This window comes from Echeneis naucrates, chromosome 2 (assembly GCF_900963305.1).
Source record: "Echeneis naucrates chromosome 2, fEcheNa1.1, whole genome shotgun sequence".
Classification (NCBI taxonomy): Eukaryota; Metazoa; Chordata; class Actinopteri; order Carangiformes; family Echeneidae; genus Echeneis; species Echeneis naucrates.
The window spans coordinates 1,760,163-1,781,504 of NC_042512.1; the positions used below are offsets into that span (position 1 = coordinate 1,760,163).

Genomic DNA, 21,342 nt, shown 5'->3' on the forward strand with positions numbered 1-21,342 from the left:
ATTAATGTGACAGTTTATTATCTGCTAAAGAAACTTTGGTAAGACTCATGATGGTCCGCCACGTACGTTCAATAGATTTCCTTAGGTTGCTGGTTGCTGGTTCAAATCTGCCTTGAAGGAGGTAATTGTTTTCATCGGCCTCATCCAGCACAGTGATGAGTCTGCCTACAGACAGCAGGTGGACAGACTGGTCGTCTGGTGTGGTCAGAACCACCTGGAGCTAAATCTGAAGACTGTGGTTTTCAGCACACTTGTTATTTTAATCAAATTAGGAAGATGACATAAGGGCTCGTTGGTCTAGGGGTATGATTCTTGCTTCATGTGCGACAGGTCCTTGGTTGAAATCCCAGACGAGCCCCTCATGTCTTGTAGCCAACAGAAGTGCCTCACCGTCATGACTCTTACCAGTTTGTCTCCTATGAAACGTTGTGTTGTGCGTCTGTAAAACTGCAAAGACGCAGAGGACATGACCTGACTGTGTGTCACATAAATGTATGAATCCAATCTGTTAAAGTGAAGCTGAAATGAATCCTTGTAGCATTAATTGTTCCGCAGCATGACTTGTCATGATACTGAGGTTGTGTCCTGTTTGGGGGTCACCACAGAGGAGGAGCTAGTGAGGACAGGCAGCATTATCAATGTCCTCATCTCATCCAGAAGGTTTCATCAGACAGATCTGTGTTTTAGCTGCCGCAGGAGCTCAGAAGCTGTCTGGTTAGCTAAAGCTGCTAAAACTGCGATGTGCCGCATATTTCAACCAAGAGGATCAGATTATGATAATGGAGAGCTATGAAGAGTTCAATAACAATAACAGCTGAAAGCAACGTATCACATTTGTCTTTAACATTAACAGTGTGAACTCTGGCTGTGACAAAAAAAATAGGAGTCTTTGATCTCTGTGATGTCATTAGAACCTTTGTGACATCACAGAATCAGCATCTCCTTTGATGGTTACTGATGGAACAGGAAAAGGTCAGATCCTGATATAATCTTGTGAATCCACAAGTATGCCTTTCTTTGTTTGTGTACCAACAGCCTGAGCTCTGGTTCTGACTTTGTTTTGATGAACCTCATTATTTACACACAGCACATTCAGGACATTAATGTGACAGTTTATTTTCTGCTAAAGAAAATCCTTTGTTATTTGTCACAGTGGACAGGAGTACATCCAGCAATGGGAAGGTTCAATAACACAGAGAACAGTCAGACAACCGCAAGAAATGAAATAAGAGCAGCAGAAAAAAAAAACACCAATCAGGACTATTCATAAACAGGATTATTATCAATCTGTTCCTCAAAGGCAGCAGCCTGTAACAGGACCTGACCAACTTGTCTCTGTGGCGCAATCGGTAAGCGCGTTCGGCTGTTAACCGAAAGGTTGGTGGTTCGAGCCCACCCAGAGACGATCTTTGTTTAATTCACTGGTATTATAGTTCACACATGGAAGAACGGAGGGTTTTTAAGTTGATGCTCAGTTATCTCCATCTAGTGGACAGATGGTAGAAGTTGATTCCTGAAAAGAGGAAGTGACTTTTCCTCAGATCAAACTGTTGAAGGAGAACGAGCAGCTTCTTCCTCACTGACTCACTCAACCTCTGTCTCCTGGGTTTGGATTTAGGTCTGGGTCTGGGTCTGGGTCTAAGACCAGGTGGGCCTGCTCAGAGTCTCTGTGTTGGATGTGAGCTGCTGAAATCTCTGAACACCATGACACAGATAATATCAGTCTGATGTGTCATCTGTAATCCAGATGTTGTCAGCAACAAACAGATGTTCCTGACAGAAGCTGTGCTGATGATGATTCTGGATAGAAACTGGGAGGAAATAACTTTATTCTCTCTTTGTTTTACCATGGAGAAAGTAAAGTTACACCACGTGATGTGGTGTTTACAGCTCCTCGTTAGTATAGTGGACAGTATCTCCGCCTGTCACGCGGAAGACCGGGGTTCGATTCCCCGACGGGGAGAGCACGTGCATTTTTTTCTATAATTTTCTATAATAGCTCAGTGACAGAAGTTATCTCTCTCTGCTCAGCGGCGTCTCGCTCGCAGATCTGAGTTAGTTAGATCAACTTGGAGTAGTTAAGCGCGTGCACCCCAACTCTAAACTACGGTGGCCGGTAAGTGCAAAACAAAATTACAAAGTGCGAAACAAGTTTACATGTTGAGAAACATTTTTACTTTTTATTAAACAAATTTACATCAGAAAAAAACTTTTACCACAGACAACATTACTTTATATATATATATATATAAAAGACTAATTTACAAGTGGCAGAACACTGAACACAAATCCCGAAACAAATTTCCAAACGACAGAATCTTCCGGAAGGGGAATGTACCAAATACCAGAAGTGATCCAGAAGAAGATTGACTGTGAGCTCAAAAAGTTTGTATCGGTTTGTGTGGCGGGAAAACTTTGCAGAGGGAAAGTTTATGGCAGCATAGATTAAATTGTGTTTTGGCCGTTTTGTGGAAACAATTTGAGCCAATTTACGCGGTTGTGTTTTCCGTGCGGACGATCTGTAGAATGTTTAACGTTGATGAACGGACCAGACGGAAGGAGCACGCGCACAGGAGACATCTAATAAACAGCCGGAAAATGCTAAACAAGCTAAGTGTAGCATCGCGCTAACTAGCTGAAGCCGCTGTCAGACATGCAGTGAATTAAAGTGCACCGTTTCATTTAGCAGCCAATCGTTGTCTTCACGGAATAGCAACGCGTTTAGTTAGTATGCGTTGCTAGTTTTTATTTATTTTATTTTAGGCGTATATTTATGCTAAATGCACAATTGTTGCTGATTGTTTTAGCTGCTGCTAACTTTCTGTTTTGATACGGAACTCCGTTCATTCCAGCAGAACAACCATGAACATCATATAAACAATTCATGGAGGACAGAAAGTCAAAGTCAAAAGAACTGTGGGCCGAAAGGAAACAGGTCCAGGTACGTGTGTGGATATATCTGTAAAATATGGAAGTAAATATGTGTGTGTGTGTGTGTGTGTGTGTGAAATGAATGATATCTTTCTGTTATTTTAGCAGATAAACATGGATTGATGGCGCCACATGGAGCTGATTTAAAAGCTCAGAGAGGGAAAACACTCCCATTATATACAGATCCGGAGGTAGCAGCACCTGATCTACTGAAGCATGATGTGAAGTTTACACGGTGCAAACATCAGCCTGCGGACTCTTAAAAGGATGATTCCTCTCCAAACGCCATCAGGTTGGAACTTCGTGGACCTGGACAACTGTTTGGCTATCGGACGATGTGGCAGGTACTCAGACAAAAGTCCAATCTTCGAGTGAAGAGAGATGATGTGATGAATGAGAGAGCACGCAGAAGGTTTCTAAGAAGAAGCTGCTCCTCAATGGGAGCGAACTGTATGTGGCATGCAGATGGTTCTGATAAACTGGCTCTCTCAGGACGCATGGATGGATTTTTTCACCTAAAGTGCTGTGGCTCCAATGTGGACCGACAAATAACAAGAAGCCAACAGTGATCGCTGAGAATCTCCTCTCATGAGACTGAGGACTGATTGTGGCACGGAGAATGGCATTATGGCTGCCATTCAGTCTCCCCTACGCCTTATTATGACGAACCTTTCATTTGATTTTTATCTTTATGTTCTATCTCAGATGAACTCCTCTAGACATATATAATAATTGAGGCTGGGACTTTAACGCGTTCATTTCAATTCATTCATTACAAAACCTTTAATGAATCAGATTTTTTTAATGGAGTCCCACTTCTACTAATAATATATATTTACTTCCGATTCTATCCATTTCTACAGGTCTCAGTTCTGGATGGAGTTGTTTGCTGGATACTTCAACGGGAGCCATGAGCATCAGTGCCTTCTGAGATGTTGCTATGGTGATGTTGGATGAGTGTGTGAGACTGTGGAACAGTCACAGGATTCACACTTCCAGAACAGCGTCATGTCCAATGAACTGTACTGCTGACCACACAGGTAATATTGGTGATGGATTGATGTTTCCATGTTTGTTTTATTTATTTATTCCTTAAATGTAAATAAATAATATAAATGCTATTTATTGTATCTAACACAGATTTGGCTCCACAGACTGGATTTGAGATTGAACCAGCTGATTTGGATGCTGTTCCAGAGGCGAGCCTGTCAATAGCTCCATGTGGGGACTCAAACATGCAGGAGGACTTTGACTTTGTTATGGAGCACAAACAACTACAGAAGCCAGAGAACTGGGAGTCTGCAACAGAACTGTACATGAAGCTGAAAGAAACTGCTCAGCTATGAGTCAGTGAGAAAGGGAATTTTCCCTTCCTGCATTATCAAGTGCTTGTTCATTGGGGTTTGTCTTTTTTTTTTTTTTTATCTCTTTTGAATATTCGTGTCAAGAGTAGTGAGATGACTGTGCTGTGATTTGGTATTAGACAAGTAGCACTGAATTGAATCATATTACTATGACTGAAAAACATGCAATTTTTCAGTTTTAAAATAGTTTATTTGTTGTTTGTAAACATAACATTTGCATTCCCATTGTTTAATTTCTTCAGATGAACTCGTACCAGAATCATTTGGAAACATCACAAGGAAAAGTCAACGACAAGCTAAGAAATCTGATTTGGAGTGGTGGAACACTGCAGTCTGTCTGAACACCAAGTGTCACAGCTCATTTGTTCTGAGTTTGAAATCAATTGATAAAAATTATAGCAAAGTAATTATTATATTTTTGAAGTATGGAAAACAAAACTTCTTGAAATAATTTGTTTTGTGTAAAACTTAACAGTGAAAATCTTAACTGAGAAAAAAAACATGCTCACATCTCTTTACATTATAAAAACACATTTAACAACAAAGAACAAACCACCTTTTCGGAGTCTGGTCTAGAGGGGTGATCCAGTCACACAGTTATAAGTTACAGTTACAAGTCCATGTGTGACTTAAACACAGTGTGTGAATCTAGGAGTGCTAATTTCAATGTGTTTGAACATGTATTGGGAACTGGGAATGGAGAGTCATCCAGGAACTCTATTCTTGGCGATGGTTCCAATCCGGACGGGGGAGGTGAAGTCAGCCCAGCTGCAAACATCAAAACATCCTCCAGAGACACAGCAGCCGGACCTTCTGCAAAGAAAAACCTTCAGTTACATCTTGGCAATGTATTTTCTCAACAAAGTAGAAAAATAAATTGTGATTTACAAACCTTCACAATAAAAGACACAGTCTGCCCAGTAGCCCAAAGTTTGACTTTCTTTAAGTCTCCTGTTACTTCCTGATGGACTGAGGTCAGGTTTGAAGAGTCTCAAGTTCCAGACCAGTGAGTGGCTTTTCAGAGTGGCACAGGACAGGGGCCAGCAAAGTAGGCTGTTGCTGCAGTGCAGTCAGAAACTGAAGAGCTGAAAGACCATCTTTCAATCTAAAAAGTCACCACAAACATTGTTTCACATTTAAATGACCTAAAGAAACTTCAATGTTTTCTAAAATGACTATCCACCCAAACATATAGAAATGAGTAAAAATGGTTGTGTGTTGAACATTACTGATCTAAAGAAGAACTCTGTGTCTTGCTTTGCACTTGGCAGGGTAAATGTTTTTGAAAAATAGTTCAAGCAACAAAGCGTATGTCATGTGATATATAAAGTTAATGATCATTAACCATTAGTATTGTTTACATCTAACCCTGTTCATACCATTTGCATTGTACACCAAGAACTGATGTCCTTCTGGTCCATCAGAAATGGGCCGGTCTTTCAGATGTTTCATCAGTAGAGTTAAAAACTCTCGTCTCGGCCCACCTGTGTCAATTCCTTCTTCCAAAACAGCAGCATCATCTGTGAATTTTACCAGCATTCACAAGTTGCAGAATATGTTGAACATATTACAAATGCAAATATCTTTCCCATTTAATCAAGAAATAAAAATTTAAATTAAGTGAGTTGTTTTACTTACCCGTAGCAGGTACTCCTGACTGGATTTGTTTCAGGTGGATCCAGATCCTCAGTGTCAGATCTTACTGTCTGAAAAACAAATGAAAATGTCTGAAACAACACACTGAAAGCAAAGAACATCAGGCTGCTATAATCTGCCTTAATACCTGTCCAGGCTGAGCTGTGGATGAATCTCTGAAACATGATAAAATTGATAAACTGATTAACTTTATGATACAGAGTATAACAGAGCTTTGAGTAACATTTAGAGGTAGAGAGGAACCATAAGATTTATAAATAAGATGATTTTGTTATAAATTATATCACACGTATGGTATTTTCTACCACATGTTCATCACAATCACATCAACAACTTAAAGACAAATGACTTCTTTTGTAAAAACTAATACCTACCCTTTATCTTCAGGTTTGTGTGGGAGAACTGTGTTTTTTTTGGTTCAAAAACCTGAGAAGAAAAGCACACAATTGTCAGCAACTTTAAACAGCTTCCATTATTGTTCCCTCACCACATACAGTATATATCAATGGTGAAAGGTTATCAGGGTGTCTGATTGGAATAGTAAATGCCAAATAATCAAGACTTGGTTCTTAGACTTAATGCTTGAAACCAAATGAATATCCTGACAATAAATAAAGAAAAAAAAAATGAATCAAAGTACAAACTGTATAAATGAACGTACCACAGTGTCAGCTGCATTGAATTCAGCTGTGCTCCTCAATGTGATGACAATTTCATAATCAGAGTCTGATGTATCAACCTCTGTAGTAAAAACAAACAATTCAACACATTATTAATTATGCTACATCAGAGTAAATAAATATGTAAAAATACTTAATGAAGAGATCCACCAACCTCCTCTAAAGTGTTTTTCTAGGCAAATGAAAAAAGTGCCTTTCCTATTTCCTTTTTATATTCTGCCAGTTTGAATGGGCTTTCTGACCCAGGCACATGGAGCACCTCTGAACAGTCTGGATACAAAAGAAGGTCTGCTCCTTCATCCATCTTCTTGTTAAATGTTCTCATTTCTTGGACAGCTTGCTTCAGTAGATCAGGTGCTGCTACCTCCGGATCTGTATATAATGGGAGTGTTTTCCCTCTCTGAGCTTTTAAATCAGCTCCATGTGGCGCCATCAATCCATGTTTATCTGCTAAAATAACAAAAAGATATCATTCATTTCACACACACACACACATATTGACTTCCATATTTTACAGATATATCCACACACGTACCTGGACCTGTTTCCTTTCGGCCCACAGTTCTTTTGACTTTGACTTTCTGTCCTCCATGAATTGTTTATATGATGTTCATGGTTGTTCTGCTGGAATGAACGGAGTTCCGTATCAAAACAGAAAGTTAGCAGCAGCTAAAACAATCAGCAACAATTGTGCATTTAGCATAACTGTAAGCCTAAAATCATAAAAAATAAATAAATAAATAAATAAATAAAAACTAGCAACGCATACTAACTAAACGCGTTGCTATTCCGTGAAGACAACGATTGGCTGCAAAATGAAACGGTGCACTTTAATTCACTGCATGTCTGACAGCGGCTTCAGCTAGTTAGCACGATGCTACACTTAGCTTGTTTAGCATTTTCCGGCTGTTTATTAGATGTCTCCTGTGCGCGTGCTCCTTCCGTCTGGTCCGTTCATCAACGTTAAACATTCTACAGATCGTCCGCACGGAAAACACAACCGCGTAAATTGGCTCAAGTTGTTTCCACAAAACGGACAAAACATCATTTACTCCATGCTGCCATAAACTTTCACTCCGCAAAGTTTTCCCGCCACACAAACCGATACAAACATTTTGAGCTCGCAGTCAATCTTCTTCTGGATCACTTCCGGCATTTGGTAAATTCCCCTTCCGGAAGATTCTGTCGTTTGGAAATTTGTTTCGCAACTTAAAACGTAAAATTGTTTTCTTAAATGTAAGTTTGTTTTGTCCGTGGGAAATGTGTTTTCCTAAAAATGTTTCCCAACATGTAAATGTGTTTGACGCTTTGTAAAAGTGTTTGGCACTTTGTAATTTAGTTTTGCACTTACCGGCCACCGTATCAAACAGAGCAGGAACACTAAAGTAAGGGGCGGGGGGTGAAAACGACAGGAGGGTTAAAGAGCAGATTCTCTCTGAGGGGACGGATGTTGCCACAATACACAGTGTGTGTGCCATCACATGTGGAAGATGTGTGCAGACTGAAGCCTTGGTCTGCCACCAGCTCAGAGGGGCTGCACTTCTACTGACCACCAGGGGGCTCCACTGGTTGTTTCACAAAGTCACAGTGTGTTGGAGTCTATCAGGGTATTTTCCAAGCAGCACTGTGTTTCTAATATCTGGATGTTGGTGAAAAAGTTACTCTGCAATCGAACCCGGGCCTCCCGCATGGCAGGCGAGAATTCTACCACTGAACCACCAATGCTTACTTAACTGTCAATGCTTAAAATGGTAGCAGGAACTAAAGTGTGAAAATAATGATGAACAAAGTGTCACACAGAGAGGCTGCAGCCTGGTGTGGACTATAACGTCAGAAAATGGATCAGTCTGTGACACGGAGCACTAAAGTTGGAAGGCTGAGTTCAGCTTCAGCTTCTTTCATGTTCTCCCTGTGAAAGAAAGAAGGTGAACATGAGCTTGATATGAGAACACAGCAGTGTGCATCATGGTGCTCATGTTCATATAGAAAGAAGGAGGAAAAGCAGCAGCTCTGGTTTGCTGTTTCACTCCCTTTCCCTCCCCGCTATGAGCTGTCACTCACCCACAGCACATACTGTAGACTGGTTCACAGTCAGACTCATGATTCATGACTCATTGGTTCAGAGTGGAACTCATGAGTCCCAGTTCAGCAGCAGCACATTCACACACTGAGCTGAGAGTCTGCTGCACGACTCCGCTAGAACATTATAGGACTGTATTATATCAATCTTTTAAACTTTATTTATACAGCACTTTTCAAACAATGAACAATGTTGCACAAAGTCCTTCACACATTAAAATATGAAAATAAATATGACAATATTTCCCACCTGGGCCAGATCACAATCCAGACAGGCAGAGACACTCAGATTAAAGCAGGACTTTATGTTTGTCGCACAAAGGTTATTTAGTACATTTAGTAAAAATTGTTCTTTCAAAAGATAAACTGCTGCAGTGTCCTCTGAGTTCAACCCTTTCAGAATCCTGTTATTTATTTAAATAAGAAATTTTTTGCAACATGTTAAAAATAAGAATTATTTGAGAAAAAAAAAACAAACAAAAAAAACAAAACAAAAAAAGACCATTCACATTTTATGAAGGGAAGAAAGGGCCAATTAAAAGCTTCATCTGTGACAACTGACAGTCACATGTTTCACAACAAAATGACATCTTTTATAGACTAATGCTTCTAGAAATGTCCCCAAAACAGCCCAAAGGGTCCAGAAGAAGCTGAACCTAAACCCCAGGTGGAGTTTGGAGGAGGACTTGAGGAGTCTCTGGGATCATGGTGGACTGGACTCTGTTCTCAGACCAGTTCTGATTCCTCTGTCAGTCTCTGCTGGATGAAGCTCTCCTCTCCACCTCCCAGGAACATGGTCCAGAGTCTGGACAAGCTGCTGCTGCAACATCTGGATCATCAGGAAGCAGCTGATCCTCCATCAGCACACACCTTCCTCTTCACCTCCACCTGTGGAGAGAAGAAGAGAGCAGATCCATCAGTGTTTCCTGACTCTGTCCATCAGCTGTCAGTCAGTGATGCAGATCCAGCATAAAGACCTGCAGGGACTTCAGTCCTGTTCAGTCCAGATGTGCAGCAGCTGCTTCCTCTCAGCTCATGTTAACGTGTTGGAGTGAACACACTGAGCTGGAAACTCACAGACCTCAAGTCTGCTGACTCAGCACATTTCTCTGAGTCCACAGTGGAGATAAAGAGCTGAGTCATGAAGGTTCATCACTTTACTGATGATTTACTGAAGGTCCATTTAAACTGAGAGACTCAGACAGACAGACAGACAGACAGACAGGATTCTGGTCTGCAGAAAGACCACATGGTGACAGTGTGATGAAAGAAGATCAGTGATGTGCAGCTTTCAGTCAGACTGATCTCAGAGCTGTGACAGATGAACCTGATCAGAGAACAAACAGTCTCAGCTCAGAGCTGACAGTTTGATGGACGAGGACCAGAATCTGAACATCTGAGTTCTTCAGCTGGAATCTGCTTCATTTGATGGTCACATGATCACATCAGTCCTCTGACTGATCTGATTGGCTGACTGTTTTCTCTCTGTCTTTCTGTCTAATTCTGAAATCTGTTTCCGTTCTCCTCTCACAGCTTCACTGAGGGTTAGAGTGAAACATTATTACTGAAAGGAACATGAACTGAGTCCAACTGTAGCAGAAATAAAACATGAGTCTGACCTCAGAGTCTCCAGTCTGCAGTGAGGACTCTCCACAAAACCCCACAGATCCTTCAGGTCTGAATCCTTCAGGTCGTTCCAACTCAGGTCCAGTTTTCTGAGATGGGAGGGGTTGGACTTCAGAGCTGAGACCAGAGAAGAACAGCTGATCTCTGACAACCTGCAGCACCTCAACCTGAGTAAAGAATAAAAGATGTGACTTTAGGAGACAAAGTTCCTGCTTCAAAGTGTTTTGTCATCTGTTCAGAGCGAATTATGTTTTAGTGAAGGGACTTGTGGTAGCTGATTTTATTTTTGTGGTTTGGGAAAGAAGGCAACATTTTTTTTTTGGTTGATTGGTTTGTTTGAAATGTACCATTATGACTTGCGAAAAGGAAAATAATGTATCTGTGTATGTTTATATGCAGATATATGAGAGTTCAGGTTGTTACAACAGCTACTGGATGATGAAATACGTCTTATAAACCCATGTGGGTTGGACATTTTTATAAATGACATGCAAATAAATTAATAAATTAAATGAACCACAGACTAAAATCTGCATACTAACATACAAATATATATGAATATATGATGTCCCCTTTCAAAAATACAAGATAGATTGATAAACTGCATGCAATTAAAAGTCTTTTTCAATTTAATAAAAATCTGTTTTCCAAAGTTAAAACTGCAAACTGCAGTTCTCCAACCTGAGTAAAGAATAAAAGATGTGACTTTAGGAGACAAAGTTCCTGCTTGAAAGTGTTCAATATTTCATCAAGCCAACACATGATTCACAACATCTGGAACATTTTCACTTAATTCAGCGGTGACCACGTTTAACATGCTGAGTTTGGTCTGAATCTTTCAGTCTGCTTGAGTCACATGACTTTATAGTCGAAACACTGAATATTAGTGCTGTACCCAAAGAGAGAAAAAAAACAAACAAAACAAAAACGATTGATATAAGAATCACAATTCTCATTTACTATGATTCAGAATCAATTCAAAATGTCCCAAATTCGATTTAAAAAATCAGCATGGAGCTGGTTCTGGAACATACACATGCACCAAAACAAGGAGAAAACTACAATAATGGAGGAAAGAGAGATTCAACAGGCCCCGTCCTCGTTGCAGGCAAAGATTCTGACTCATTTTGGTTTTTACTGAGCTTGACATGACTTATTTTATAGCTTGCTGCTCAGAGTAGCAGTTTTGGTCCACACACATTTGAAAAGGCACTTTCCTTAAAATTTAAAAGGCAGCACATTTAACTGCTTTTTTTTTTTTTTTTTTAAAGAGACACTTTTATTTTTGCTCTTCAAGCAATATGTGATATTGTATTAAACAACAGTTGCAACAATTCCATCTGAGCATGAATAAATGTTTAAAACTTAATAAATGTGAAAAAGACACTTTAATGTCTCCATTCGTCATTTTGTCTTTCAAAGCAGACTGGAGTAGATCATGAGGATCCTTTGCACGCCTATAGATTGAAGCAGAAATGACTATGAATCGAATTGTTTTCCATCGAAAATTATCTTGAATAAAGAATCAATTTTGAATCGAATCATAACCCCAAAAATCCAAATTGAATCAAATTGTTCCAGAGTGAATGATTCCGACCCCACTGAATATATATTTGTCCATGTTAGTGAGGAAAAATATTTCCTGTCATTGAAACACTGAAGGATTTTTATTATTTTTTGAAGTTTTAAATCTGTAGTTCAACATTTCTCTGCCACACTGACTGGACTAAACCAGAGAAGAAGAAAACAGACGTCAGCATGAAGATCCTCAGTGAGGATCAGTATAATATCAGCCTGATGTCTGCAGGTCAGAGTCACCACAACTGTAACATCATATTAATCTGAGAGCAGAAATAAAACATGAGTCTGACCTCAGAGTCTCCAGTCTACAGTGAGGACTCTTCAGAAAACCACACAGATCCTTCAATCCTGAATCCTTCAGCTTGTTCAGACTCAGGTCCAGTTCTCTGAGATGGGAGGGGTTGGACTTCAGAGCTGAGACCAGAGAAGAACAGCTGATCTCTGACAGACGGCAGTTCTTCAACCTGAGAAAAGAATAAAAGATGTGACTTTAGGAGACAAAGTTCCTGCTTGAAAGTGTTCAATGTTTCATCATCTTTCATCACAACCTCCAAAAGTTCTACACAAAAAACATAACTCATCATTAATGATATATTTGAAGAAACATGAATAGTTGAATGTGGAAATCATACTCAAATAGGCAGAATCTATTCTGATCTATGTCATCTTTAATGGATTATAAGGATGGGTTCAAAATGAAATAGATAAATAAATTGTTGATTTTCCCGATTCTGACTGATCTTCATTTGATTGATCTGATATCAGTCCATAGAATCCTGAGACTGATATTTAACATAGCTGGGAGATCAGTGAGGCAGACGGAGCAAACATGTTTCCACACTAAGATAAGGATTGGCTCTAAGGGCTGGTCTGCTGGGGGAGCAGTTGCCCCGTTGCCCTCCTCTCTCTGCTGCAGGAAACATGTTTGCTCCGTCTAGCAAAGCTGATTGGACTAAAGCTTTGCAAGACAATCACAGCAAAATTGATGTTTTCATGATGTGTTGATGCTCACATTAATCAGACAGATCCTTCAGTGCTGCAGTGTGTTGGTCATGTACATTCATGTAACTGCTTTGGGGTCAGTGGTTAATGTAAACATTGTTTGATATTCAAACTAAATTATGACTGAAATATCCCAAACTCAACCAATAGAGCCATGTTACATGTGGATGAAATTAATATTCTATATTTGTGATTTATCTGATATTTTCATTAATAAATTATGTTGTGATATTACAGATATTATAAACAAACTGTTCCTAAAGCAGAGAGATAAACGGTCTCTGGATGTTTGGAGGAAGCCAAAATGAAGAACCTACTGTCTTAATAAGAACACTTACAGTGTGTAACCTTACATTAAGAATAAGTGAACTAAAAGACAAAGATCATTATGGACAGTTGTGTTCAGGAACACTTCCATTAGTCCCAGAAACAGGGAGCTTTAATGCCACACCTGAGGAAGACCGGATTTGTTCACTATGCAAACTGGATGAAGTAGAAAGTCAGATCCATGTTTTGTTTTTGTCATAGTCCACTCCTGGTTCTCCCCTCCACCACCCACTCTACCTGCCTGCTTACCTCTCTTAATCAGGATAAACAGACTCCCCTTAACCAGCTCCTCCACTCTGCCTCTCTGCCAGATTGTCTTTGCATTACGCTCAGCTTTCCCGACGGACCTCCTGGGGCCTAACCTGCCTTCGGCCCCAGACCACTACTCCTCATCTCTGCCCCGGTAACCTGACCTGCTGCCTGTCTCTAGACTCTGCCTCTGCCTGCCGTCTGTTTGGGCTGCTGCACGTAGTCAATAAAGTTCTCAGCTGTTCCAGTCTAGACTTGTGCCATTCTTGGGTGAGAGAGCGAACCCATTACAGTTTTGTTGTTCTGCATATGAGAACCTCAGAGGTGTTTTTGTTGGCAAAAGGGTTTATATTTGTGTTGATTTCTTTGATTTTGGATGATTCTAAGAAACATAGAAATAAGATTTTAATATTTCAAATTAATATACAATGTCCCCTTTCAAAAACATTAGATTAATGTTTTCCATTCCAATGTCACTTTGAAATGAACTTTGTCAAAAGCTATTTTCAAACATTTAACAGTTAAATGTCGAATACCTGAAGAGGATTTTCCCTCAGAAATATAAACCTGTCTGCAGGTCAGAGTCACCACAAGTGTAACATCATATTAATCTGAGAGCAGAAATAAAACATGAGTCTGACCTCAGAGTCTCCAGTCTGCAGTGAGGACTCTTCAGAAAACCAAACAGATCCTTCAGTCCTGAATCCTTCAGGTCGTTCCAACTCAGGTCCAGTTTTCTGAGATGGGAGGGGTTGGACTTCAGAGCTGAGACCAGAGAAGAACAGCTGATCTCTGACAAACTGCAGCTCTCCAACCTGAAAGAATAAAAGATGTGACTTTAGGAGACAAAGTTCCTGCTTGAAAGGGTTCAAAGTTTCATCATCTGTTCAGAGCTGAAGGTTTAGAAAGTAGAAGTTTAAAAAATGAAAGTCAAACAGCTGAACCAACAGGAAGCAGCTTCACAACAGTCAAATACAAACAGTGACAAGATTTAATGAGAAAATGAAACAACACTGTAAAGAACCTGAACTGACACAAAACTGTCAACATTGTGATTTTAACACATCAGAAATAACCAAACAGCAGAGTCAGCCAAACTTTATTTCTATCTCTGATTCTGTCATCATTAATGATATATTTGAAGAAACATGAACAGTTGAATGTGGAAATCATACTTAACCCTCCTATTATCCTTCAGGTCAATTTGACCAAATTCAATGTTTATCATTCAAAAAATATTAGTTGACTTTTTTTTTTGGCTTCATATTTCATGACTTTTCCAAATTTGATGGGTACAATTGATAAAGCATAAAATTATCATGGAGACATTTTTCAATGTGCTGAACACACATTGCACACATTGGTATTCCTCTGGGGTCAATTTGACCCCAAGCTGTTTCAGCTGTGTAAAACTGGTCTGCCTGTGTGTGACCCATGTGTGACCAAACATTCCCACACCTATAGGTGCAGAATTGATACTTTTAAGTTGATACATGACATGGGGGGTATGAATGTGTGTGTGTATCTGACATATTACTAACACCTTCCGAAGTAGAACTGATATTTCCCGTGCTGTGGAGGGCGGGTTTTCCCCGTCAAAGACATTGGTAGTTCATTCAAAATAAGGGAGGAGCAAACATATAAAAGCTTGCTGTCTATCAAAAATCATTCCTCATCATGCTGTGTATACTGCAGTCTGCACGCTCTCTCTCTCTCTCTTTCTCTCTCAAAAATGGGCTCTGGGAAAATGTTTACTGTCAGTGATGTTGGAACAGCTCTTTGACAGTGAAAGTGACACAGAGGATTGTGTTGAGGAGGACCCTGATTTGGAGGCATTGTCATCTGATGGGAATGAGAGTGTTGACCCTCCTGTTGTCACTCAACCACCAGCGACACGATCCCCTCCAAAATCAAAATATGGTCCCTTTCTCCACTTCAACAGCAGGATAGACTTAGTGCTGCTAATATTATCAAAACGGTTCCAGGCCCAACCAGATATGCAGTCAGCCATATTGAAGATGGGGACACTTGGAAGACTTGGATGTAGTTGACTTGGAAGCCTACATTGGCCTGCTCATTTTGGCAGGAGTTTACAAATCAAAAGGTTAAGCAACAGCAAGCCTTTGGAACGCTGAGACTGGAAAGGCAATATTTCCAGCCACCATGTCTCTGAAGACATTCCAAGTTTTGTCCCGTGTCATACGCTTTGATGACAAACAAACAAGGCAGGGCCTTGTTGTGCATTGTATGAATTACATGAATTACATTGTACCAGTACATTGTATGAATGTAGTGGAATGATGATTAACATTTGCAATGAAAAGACAATACTTTGATATATTTAAATAAATTGCTGGTTAAGCTCCTTGATTCCTGGATTGTACGAACAGCGAGACAGGTACGACTGCCAAACTGCAACCTTGAGGATGAAACGAGCTTGAAGAAAAAGGGGAGAGGAAGCTTTGATATGTGAGTGGAGGGGAACCACAACATCTGTGCCGTCAAATGGTCCGACAACAGAGCAGTCACACTACAGTCACAAAACTAAATACAGTTTTAGTATTCACACAAACATGAACTCTGACCTGAGAGTTTCCAGCTCACAGTGTGGACTCTTCAGTCCAGCAGACAGCAGCTTCACTCCTGAATCCTGCAGGTTGTTGTTACTCAGGTCCAGATCTCTCAGACTAGAGGACTGGGAGCTGAGGACTGAGGACAGAGCTTCACAGCTTCTGTCTGAGAGGTTACAGCCACTCAGTCTGAAAAGGAATTAAGGAAGAAAAACTATTTACTGACAAAATTTAAGGAAGATGAGATTTTAGATGTGAATACAAAACATGAATAAACTAACTTGAGTCCTTTCAGTTCACACTGTGGACTTTTCAGTGTATCAGACAGCAGCTTCACTCCTGAATCCTGCAGGTTGTTGTTACTCAGGTCCAGATCTCTCAGACTAGAGGACTGGGAGCTGAGGACTGAGGACAGAGCTTCACAGCTTCTGTCTGAGAGGTTACAGCCACTCAGTCTGAAGAGGAATCAGCATAGCAAGAGAAGCAGATTACAAAAATGATTTGTTTCCAAACAAAGAAAAAGATCCAGTTGATCTTGTTGGATTTATTTGCACATACAGAACTTTGTTGGAGGCTTTGATCACTGGCAGCAGCCTCAGAAGAGCCTCCTCTGAAGCAGAGTATTTCTTCAGGTCAAACACGTCCAGATCTTTTTCTGATGACAGTAAGATGAAGACCAGAGCTGACCATTGAGCAGGAGACAGTTTATCTGTGGAGAGACGTCCTGATCTCAGGGACTGTTGGATCTCCTCCACCAGAGAACCATCATTCAGTTCATTCAGACAGTGAAACAGGTTGACACTTTTCTCTGCAGACAGATCCTCACTGATCTTTGTCTTGATGTAGTGGACTGTTTTCTGATTGGTCTCTGAGCTACTTCCTGTCTGTGTCACCAGGCCTCGTAGGAGAGTTTGGTTGGTCTGCAGTGAAAGACCCAGAAGGAACCGGAGGAACAAGTCCAGGTGTCCATTTGGACTTTGTAAGGCCTTATCGACAGCACTCTGGTAGAGACGTCTTGGTTTAGATCCAGTCCTCATTAGTTTAAACTTCCGAGTTGTTTGTTTTTCTGCCATCAGATTGACTCCAGAGTTGATGAAGGTCAGATGAACATGAAGAGCAGCCAGAAACTCCTGAACACTCAGATGGACGAAGCAGAAGACCTTGTCCTGGTACAGCCCTGTCTCCTCTTTGAAGATCTGTGTCAACACTCCTGAGTAAACTGATGCTGCTCTGATATCGATGCCACACTCTGTCAGGTCTGATTCATAGAAGATCAGGTTTCCTTTCTGCAGCTGCTCAAAAGCCACTTTTCCCAGAGACTCAATCATCTTCCTGGTCTCTGGACTCCAGTGTGGATCTGACTCAGCTCCTCCATCGTACTTGACCTTCTTCACTTTGGACTGAACCACCAGGAAGTGGATGTACATCTCAGTCAGGGTCTTGGGCAGCTCTCCTCCCTCTCTGGTCTTCAACACCTCCTCCAGAACTGTAGCAGTGATCCAGCAGAAGACTGGGATGTGGCACATGATGTGGAGGCTTCGTGAGGTCTTGATGTGGGAGATGATCCTGTTGGCCTGCTCCCCATATCTGAACCTCTTCCTGAAGTACTCCTCCTTCTGGGGGTCATTGAACCCTCTGACCTCTGTCTCCATGTCAACACACTGAGGAGGGATCTGATTGGCTGCTGCAGGTCGTGTGGTTATCCAGAGGCGAGCAGAGGGAAGCAGTTTCCCCCTGATGAGGTTTGTCAGCAGCACGTCCACTGAGGTGGACTCTGTAGGATCAGTCAGGACCTCAGTGTTGTGGAAGTCCAGAGGAAGTCGACACTCATCCAGACCGTCAAAGATGAACACAACCTGGAAGTGATCAAAGCTGCACATTCCTGCTTCTTTGGTTTCAGTGAAGAAGAGATGAACAAGTTCCACCAAGCTGAACTTCTTCTCTTTCAGCACATTCAGCTCTCTGAAGGTGAAGGGGAATGTGAACTCTATGTCCTGGTTGGCTTTGTCTTCAGCCCAGTCCAGAGTGAACTTCTGTGTTAAGACGGTTTTCCCAATGCCAGCCACTCCCTTTGTCATCACTGTTCTGATTGGTTGGTCTCTTCCAGGTGGGGGTTTAAAGATGTCTTCTTGTCTGATGCTTGTTTCTGCTCTGTCCTGTTTCCTGGATGCTGTTTCAATCTGTCTGACCTCATGTTCCTCATTGACCTCTCCAGTCCCTCCCTCTGTGATGTAGAGCTCTGTGTAGATCTGATTCAGAAAGGTTGGGTTTCCTGCTTTAGAGATCCCCTCAAACACACACTGGAACTTCTTCTTCAGGCCAGATTTGAGTTTACGCTGACAATCTGGGGCGATAAACTCTGAATGGGTGAAATAAGAATAAACAACAGCATTGATATTTACTTCTAAGGAATAATAATATGACAACATATTTCTCTCCATCTCCTCAGACTTCAGTAAATATCTAATTGATCCATCATGTTAAATCCTCTTACTGCTCTGCAGACAGTCAGCCAGCTCCTCCTGCTTCATCCTCCTCAGGAAGTTCACTGTGATCTTCAGAAATGCCTCTCTGCTCCTCCTCTGCTCTTCATCCACCTCATCATCCTCATTCTTCATGAATTGTGGGTAATCTGGACTCAGACTCCTTTTCATTTTCTTCAGCTCGTTCTTCACAAAACAGACAATGTTCTCCTCCAGCAGCTGGAACACAATAACATCCTGTGTAAAGTTCACTCTCAGTATAAACTGATGGATCATCAGTCAGCAGAGTTCAACTTTAGCTGCTGCTGTATCATCTGCTGCCACGTCTCTTTCCAGAGCTACACAGAAAGATTCAGACCTGCTGACTTCACTAAACTAACTTCACTGGTGTAACTTACTAAGTATGACTTTAGATTCTGACAACACAGAGATCCTGATCATCACATGAAGACCAAACTGATACAGCCCTTCAACACATCAACTTAGGAAGTGAAAATTCAGGGTATTGACTGTGACTGTGGCTGAAGATGGATCAGACCACCTGAACTAGTTCACTGATGAATTATTCCATCTTTAAACCCTGTAGAGACAGAGTCCATGGAGGTCCAGGACTGAATCTGATTAACTTTGGTCTTTGTTATTAAGTCACAGCTGAAATGACCTGGAAAACAACTAAATAACAAACCTTTCTTTACAATTCACTGTAGATGAAGAAGAAGGAGCAGAAATGTTTTCTGAAAGTCTCCAACAGACCATATTCATACAGAACATATCTGTTGAGGCTGATGGATTATTGCTCTGTGGTGAACTACAACTCCCAGTCCTCTCCCACTCTCTCCCACCCCAAACCTGTTCAATCCCAATTCAACTCCTGTCTGTCACAGAGTAAAGCTCTACTGGTCTAAAGAGTGCAGCTTCAAACTCAAGTCTTTGTTGGTGTCTGTTGTAGTCACTGGATGAACATTTACACACCATAAATATGGAGTCCAGGTCTGTGTGATGATGTTTGTCAGACTTAAATCTGAGGAGAAAAGACACAAACACACAGTTTGTTCCAGGAGTTTTCTATGAACACCGATAGACAAACTTTGATACCTTTAATGAGTCAAACAACAACAAATGATCAGCTTTTACCTTTTTTCTTTGATAAAGTCATCCATAGACCGCTTACGCTTCATGGAGACACAGCTGGATCCAGCAGACTGTTGTCCTCCCTTAAAGTCAATACGACCCATAGACCGATCACTCTTCATGGACACACAGCTCAGTTCAGGAGAATCCGGTCTTGACTTCTGGTTGCTAGAAAAAACAGAGTTGACATTAAAAAAATTAACCAAAAAAAGTGGGCAGAAAATTATAACTTGAAAATAAATCAGCCAAGTCCAGCTTTCATTTGTATAGCCACAATAACATTTACATGTCACTTTGACTGTTTGGATATTTTTCATTTGACTAAAACGAAGTATTTTGCATAGAGTATTACTGAAATGTGCAAGTCAAATAATAATAATGCTAATAATAATAATAAGAAGAAGAAGAAGAAGAAGAAAAAGAAATATATCTCTACATGCAGGCAGCACAGCAGCATCATGGTTCGTGCTGTTACTCCACAACAGCCATGTCTGTAGGTCTGAGTGTGAGTGTGGCAGATTGTCACTGTCTGTATCTGTGTGTTGGCCCTGTGATGGACTGGTGAATATGAATGAATGAATCTCCACATCCTGGTTGAGCTCCCAATGGAGACAAGGATAAAAAAACTGAAGCAGTAAAAAATGTGACAGTGAGAGTGAATAATGATGGAGCAGTGATCTGAGTGCTGAGCTCTGACAGATGGACAGTTAGAGATCCTCATCTCACCTCTGAGCTTTGGTCTGACTCTCATGTTCCCCACACAGAGTGGGTTTAGATGTGAATGATCAGATTTTACCTTTTTTCTTTGATAAAGTCATCCATAGACCGATCACTCTTCATGGACACACAGCTCAGTTCAGGAGAATCTGGTCTTGACTTCTGGTTGCTAGACAAAACCAAAATTTTAATTAAAATAAATAACAAACAAAACACAGAGCACAACATTATCTGTTTAAATTAAAATAATAAAGTCCAGCTTTCATTTGTATAACCACAAGTCACCAAGAATATTTTATTGTGTGATTTATTTTTCATCTTAATTTATATATTTTCTATCTTGGCAAAAAACAAAAACAGCAGCAGAAAAGGTTCAGCAGTAAAAACTCTAAGTGTCAGTGAGAGTGAATAATGATGGAGCAGTGATCTGAGTGCTGAGCTCTGACAGATGGACAGTTAGAGATCCTCATCTCACCTCTGAGCTTTGGTCTGACTCTCATGTTCCCCACACCGAGTGGTTTTAGAGGGAGGGGCTCCCTCCTCTCTGTCCTCACACTGATTCATAGCTGAGCCTGCACCTTCACACAAACACAACAAAAAGCTTCATTACAACAGGATTTACATCAGAGGACACAATCATCATCATTACTGTCATTAACTTCAGCCTTTAACTCCCAACAACAAACTGTTTGACTTTTCTCTCTCTGTGTTGATTTCAGTCAGATTGTGTTATAAACAGAGAACATTCCTGATTCATGTTAATCCCAATCTTCAATGTTATACATTGGCATTAACACTTTATTTCAAGCAAACTCAGATCACCATTTACTTTTTACAGTGCAAGTTGAAGAATTATGGATCTTTGACACAGTTATGATCACCATAACTTGGCACATTTCGAGGTCTACAATTTTAATGAAATACATTTTTGAGGGCCAAATCTTTC

At 40.7% G+C, this 21,342-nt stretch overlaps 1 protein-coding gene and 2 non-coding genes across 3 annotated transcripts; 2 read left to right on the top strand and 1 right to left on the bottom strand.

Moving 5' to 3' along the window:
* The first annotated feature begins 1,331 nt into the window (after positions 1-1,331).
* On the top strand, positions 1,332-1,405 carry trnan-guu (transfer RNA asparagine (anticodon GUU)). Its single transcript has one exon. It is a non-coding gene; the product is annotated as a tRNA-Asn (tRNA).
* Positions 1,406-1,891: 486 nt separating this feature from the next.
* trnad-guc (transfer RNA aspartic acid (anticodon GUC)) lies at positions 1,892-1,963 on the top strand. The gene has a single exon. It is a non-coding gene; the product is annotated as a tRNA-Asp (tRNA).
* A 14,665-nt stretch (positions 1,964-16,628) lies between these two features.
* On the bottom strand, positions 16,629-18,629 carry LOC115053808 (NLR family CARD domain-containing protein 3-like; the record flags this gene model as incomplete). Its single annotated transcript, XM_029518607.1, has 3 exons — positions 16,629-18,409; positions 18,493-18,498; positions 18,560-18,629. Coding segments are annotated over 3 exons (1,857 nt in total), but the record flags the coding sequence as incomplete, so codon positions are not given.
* Between the last annotated feature and the right edge of the window lie 2,713 nt (positions 18,630-21,342).